This window comes from Carlito syrichta, unplaced genomic scaffold, assembly GCF_000164805.1.
Source record: "Carlito syrichta isolate Samal-C Ts95f unplaced genomic scaffold, Tarsius_syrichta-2.0.1 Scaffold153520, whole genome shotgun sequence".
NCBI lineage: Eukaryota > Metazoa > Chordata > Mammalia > Primates > Tarsiidae > Carlito > Carlito syrichta.
Window position 1 is genome coordinate 512,960 of NW_007097616.1, and position 6,050 is coordinate 519,009.

Sequence of the window (6,050 nt, forward strand, 5' to 3'; positions counted from 1 at the left end):
TATGAATGGCTCAGGATGTGAAGAATGTATATATTATAGGTAGAACAATAATGTTTTTTTTTGAGTTGGAGTCTCACTCTGTCGCCCAGACTGGAGTGCAGTGGACGCAACCGGCCTCCGCAGCCTCGACCTGCTGGGCTCCGGCGAGCCTTCCGCCTCAGCCGTCCAAGTGGGTGGAACTACAGGTGTGCACTACCACGCCCGGCTAATTTTTGATTTATTGTAGAGATGAAGTCTCGTCAAGTTGCCCAGGCAGAATAACTTTTTTTTTTTATTGGAATCTTTTTTTTTTGAGTCGGAGTCTCACTCTGTCACCCAGGTTGGAGGGCGGTGGCACACTCCCGGCCACCGCAGCCTCGACCTGCAGGGCTCCAAGAATCCTTCCGCCTCAAACTTCCAAGTAGTTGGAACTACATGCGTGCGCTACTACGCCCAGCTAGTTTTTGATTTATTGTAGAGACGAGGTCTCACCAAGTTGCCTAGGATGGTCTCAAACCCACAGGCTCAGGCAATCCACTTGCCTCAGTCTCCCAAAGTGCTGGGATTACAGGTTGAGACACCGAGCCCAGCTTTAATTGGAATCTTACTCCATGGCACAGGCTGGAGTGCAGTGGCACACTCATGGCCACCCCAGCTTCGACCTGCTGGTCTCTGGTGATCCTTCCACCTCAGCCTTTCAAGTAGCCGGAACTACAGGTGCATGCTGCCACGCCCAGCTAATTTTAAAACATTTTTATTGTAGAGATGAGGTCTCGCCAAGTTGCCTGGGCTGATCTTGAACCCCCGGGCTCAGGCAATTCAGTCACTTCGGCCTCTCAAAGTTCTGGGATTGGCCGGGCTCTGCTCAGCCTGTAATCCCGTGCTTTGGGAGGCCGAGGTGAGTGGACTGCCTGAGCCCACGGGTTCGAAACCTGCCTAGGCAACTTGGCGAGACCTCATCTCTACAATAAATCAAAATATTAGCCGGGCGTGGTAGCGCGTGCCTGTAATTCCAGCTACTCGGAAGGCTGAGGCAGAAGGATCGCAGAGCCCAGCAGGTCGAGGCTGCGGAGGCCGGGAGCGGCCACTGCACTCCTGTCTGAGCGACAGAGTGAGACTCCAACTCAAAAAAAAAAGAAAGAAAACAAAAATGTTCTGGGGTTACAGGCTAAGCCACTGAGCCTGGCCAGGATAATTGAAAAAACAAAACGATGAGGTCTCGCTATCTTGCCCAGGTTGGAATACAGAGGCTATTCAGACTCAATCATCACTCACTGTAGCCTTGAAGTCCTGGGCTCAAGTGGTCTCCCAATAGGTCAATAATTTCTATAACTAACCCAAATATTCTTTTCTTTTGAGTTGGAGTCTCACTCCATCTCCCAGGCTGGAGTGCAATGGTACGCTCATGGCCACCACAGCCTCAACTTGCTGAGCTTAGGTGATCCTTCTGCCTTGGCCTGCCAAGTAGCTGGAACTACAGGCACATGCCACCATGCCCAGCTAATATTTTGACTTGTTGTAGAGATGAGGACTCGTCAAGTTGCCAAGGCTGGTCTCGGACCCGTGGACTCAGGTAATCCTCTCATCTCAGCCTCCCAAAGTCCTGGGATTATAGATGTGAGCCACTGCACCCGGCCTACCAATTCTAATTTTTAAATAATTTATTGGTTGGGTGCAGTGGCTCATGCCTATAATCCCAGCACTGTGTGGAGCTGAGGTGGCAGGATCGCTTGAGCACAGGAATTCAAGATCAGCCTGGGCAATAAAGTGAGACCTCATCTCTATTAAAAAAAATTAAAAATTAGCCGGGCACGGTGGCATATTCCTGTCAGCTACTCAGAAGGCTAAGGCAAGAGGATCACTTGAGACCAGAAGTTGGAGGCTGCAGTGCGCCATAATTGTGCCACTGCACTCCAGGATGTGTGACAGAGTGAGACCCTGACTCAAAAAAAAATTAAGTAAATAAAATAATTTATTAAATGGCTAGTATTTGTGCAAATCACTATACACACTCTCCTCCGTTGAACCCCTTATAATCTAATAGATGGATCAATAACCAAAACTATGCTACAAAGTATAATGTATTATGTCCTACAAAATAATCACAAATCCAATGCTAGGGCAAGTGACAAAGAAAAAAAAAATCAAAAAGTTTTCTGTACTGTTTTGTTTTTAAGGAAGTAGATTCTACATTGTCCTTCAAAAGATGAGTAGGATTTAACCCCAAAATTGCCAAGAACAGCCAGGAGTAGTGGCTTAAGCCTGTAATCCTAGCACTTTAGGAGGCAGAGGTGAGAAGATTGCCTGAGCCTGTGGGTTCGAGACCAGCCCAGGAAACATTGGTGAGACTTCATCTCTACAATAAATGAAAAAATTAGCTGGGCGTGGTGGTCCATGCCTGTAGTTCCAGCTGCTTGGAAGACTGAGGCGGAAGGATTGCCTGAGCCCAGCAGGTCAAGGCTGCAGTGGCCATGAATGTGCCACTGCAGTCCAGCTTGGGTAACAGAGTGAGACTCCAACTCAAAAAAAAAAAAAGATTGCCAAGAATGATGACCACATGGACACAGAGAAAGCAAAGGGCATGTTTTCGGTTGAATGAACTCCATATAATGGAAGAAACTTAGGGTATATTCATTCCTTCATACAAGAAATGTTTACTGAGTCACTACTAAGTGCAAGGTACCATTTCAGGTGTTAGGGATACAGTAGTGAAGAAAAGAGAGAAATATCCCTAGACACATGGAGCTTACATTCTAGTGGCATATAATAAAATATATGGCTGAAAGAAAGAAAAGAGACAGGAGGTCATTTCTTTTTTTTGAGTTGGAGTCTCACTCTGTCACCCAGACTGGAGTGCAGTGGCTGCTCCCAGCCACCGCAGGCTCGACCGGCTGGGCTCCGGCCATCCTTCCGCCTCAGCCTTCCAAGTACCTGGAACTACAGGCGTGCGCTACCACGCCCAGCTGATTTTTATTTATTGTAGAGATGAGGTCTCGCCAAGTTGTCCAGGCGGCTCTCGAACCCTTGGGCTCAGGCAATCCACTCACCTTGGCCTCCCAAAGTGCTGGGATTTCAGGCTGAGCCACCGAGCTCGGCCAGGAGGTCATTTCAATAGCTAAAATATGATCCACAAAAGTCTGAATTAGGGCAGTGACTACAGGTATGGAAAGGAGGGGGTACTATTGGAATCCACCTACAGTAGAATGATTTATGTACTCAATTACAATGAGTACATAACAATATCAGTGACTTATTATGTGCTTATTAAATACAATTAGAGTAAATAAAGTTCCTATTAACTTCTCTGAATTTTTACAATATACAAACTACAAACTCACCTTCTTATTACATGTGACAGGCAAATTCCCAACAAACACAGTTCTCTCATTTTTTAATCTCTCTTCTTCTTGGTTGACTGGAATTTTCTTTCTTTGACTTACAACTGTGTCATCTTTATTATCAAGTCCTTTTCTGTCTGCTACTTTAATACCAGACTGAGAATTTTTCCCTTTCTGCCCTTGTTTCTGGTGAATTTCTTCTTCTAAATCAGCACTTGCTAGAGCACTTTCCCTTTTAAAGGCAAAAAGAAAAGAAAATAAGTAAGAGTCATAGAAGTCAGGTCTAGTATTTGACAAAGCACTGTTCTACCCTCCTGATCAGAAATATTTCCCAATGACATCTGGCTTTTCCTAAATATAAACACTCACAAATATACCAAAATTTTTAAAGCAGAATGATTTAGAAAGTAACTAGTATCTTTAGAAAATAAATTCTGTAACTCAAGAGTCAGAAAAAGTTCAGCTCAATTTCTACATACATGCTAAAATCACCAGGTAATAGCAGCGACAAGTTCATCTAAATAAAAGCTGGTTCATTTAAAGCTCTGGGAGATTTAGTTTACATTTTATCAATGCCTAATTTCATTCTTTGCTTTAGAATACCAAGGCACTCCTGGGATTCTAAAAAGGTTAATACGCCTGCAAGATATTTTGTAACAGCACTCTGGACAATAGGAAAAACCAAATTTCTTACTTAAAATAGTTCTGTTATTTAAAGGACTGTTTACCAAAAGTAAATTTTGAAATGGCAAATACAATATAGAGTATCAGAGCACATTGATGCGAGTAAGGTCTCAGCATCAAGCAAAAAAGAGAACTGCATGAGAATCTTAAGGAGTGAGGGGAGAGAATGGCTAGTAAGAGTCATCAAAATGATTCATTCATCAGCAATAACTCACTGGGTTCCTAATCAGTTCTAGGTTCTGAGAATACAAAGATGAAGAAATTATTAAAGGCTCTTCAATGATCTGGTATGTCTAGAGACAGGCCAAGTATACAACAAAATGTGAACAGCTATAATGCATGGTAAGGGAACATAAAGAATGAGTTAAATGTGGTGGGTCACACGTGCAATCCAAGCACTTTGGGAGGGTCAAAGGGGAGGATCACTTGAGGCCAGGAATCCGAGCCTGCAGTGAGCTATGTCTGTGCCACTGCACTTCACAGCATGGGTGACAGTGTAAGACCTTGTCAAATGGAAATAAAGAAAAGAAAGAAGAAAACAAGAAAGGCTACTCAGAGGAGGATGTCTGCACATACTTAGTCCCCAATAAGTGTTGACTACTATTATTCCTCCATTGAGAAGAGAGTGGTCCATGCCTAGTGTTTTGCTCACTAGAGTATACAAAGTACTTAGGATGAGTGAAAGGAAATGACACAGTATGGTAAGGTGGGAACCAGGTAGAGAAGGACATTCTACGTTAAGTGCTTAGGTTTTATTCTACAGAAGATAAGGAGCCACTGAAGACTCTGAGAGCACCTAAAAAAGATCATTTGGGCAACAGAGTAGAAGATAGAAGAGAACAAAGCTGGAGAAGGGAAACGAGCAAGAAGATGGTTACAACAGTGTGTATCTAAGACAAGAGACTAGCCAGAGCAGGGAAGGCGGTGGAAAGGACAAGACAGATTAAAGAGATAATTAAAAAACAGCATCAGCAAGGGCACCTGCATAATCAACGTTTGTATACCTAACCCTGAATTGTACCCCACATCTTTATTAAAAAAAACAAAAACAAAAAAACTTAAAAAACAAAAAAACAGCATCAGCCGGGTGCAGTAGCTCAAGCCTATAATCCCAGCACTTTGGGAGGCCAAGGGGAGAGGACTGCTTGAGCCTACAGGTTCGAGACCAGCCTAGGCAACATGGCAAGACCTCACCTCTATAATAAATCAAAAAAATTAGCCAGGCGTGGTGGCATGTGCCTGTAGTTCCAGCTACTTGGAAGGCTGAGGCGGAAGGATTGCCTAAGCCCAGCAAGTTGCTGTGGTGGCTGTGAGTGTGCCACTGGACTCTAGCCTGGGCGACAGAGTGAAACTCCACCTCAAAAATAAAAATTAGAAATAAAGCCGGGCTCGGTGGCTCAGCCTATAATACCGCACCTTTGGGAGGCCGAGGTGAGTGGATCGCCTGAGCCCGCGGGTTCAAGACCTGCCTGGGCAGGTGAGACCTCATCTCTACAATAAATCAAAAAATTAGCTGGGTGTAGTAGCGCATGTCTATAATTCCTGCTACTTGGAAGGCTGAGGCGGAAGGATCACTGGAGCCCAGCAGGTCGAGGCTGCGGTGGCCGGGAGCAGCCACTGCACTCCAGTTTGGGTGACAGAGTGAGACTCCAACTCAAAAAAAGAAAAATTAGAAATAAAAAATAAAAAAACAGCATCAAGACTTGGCAACTGATTAGTTATGCAGGGAGAGGAAAGGATACAGGGTGACTCCAGAGTCAGTGACTAAGGCAACTAGAAGGTTACTGGTACCATTAATGCAATGCAACAGGTTTGATGAGCATGATAAGCTCATCCTGAAGCACTCTTAACTTGAGATGCATATGGAAAATACAGGTGCAGTTGCCAGTAGGCAAATAGCTAGGTCTAGAGAGCAGGAGATCAGAGTAGGTACAAATACTGCCCAAAATAAAAGGTGAAAAAGGTCATGAGAAGATGACTTAAAACAAGAACCCTAAGGAAAATCAACATTCAAAAAGTACTCAGGAGCTTGGCACAGTAGCTTATGCC

The 6,050-nt window shown here is 44.3% G+C and overlaps 1 protein-coding gene across 2 annotated transcripts in view; it reads right to left on the reverse strand.

The window, feature by feature from the left end:
• The window catches only part of RBM34 (RNA binding motif protein 34), a 33,106-nt gene that overhangs the window by 23,527 nt on the left and 3,529 nt on the right, over positions 1-6,050 (reverse strand). For both annotated transcript variants that reach the window (XM_021708863.1, XM_008050589.1), the window contains exon 4: positions 3,318-3,549. In XM_021708863.1, the coding sequence (XP_021564538.1) occupies positions 3,318-3,549 (232 nt within the window). The remainder of the gene's footprint in view (positions 1-3,317; positions 3,550-6,050) is intronic.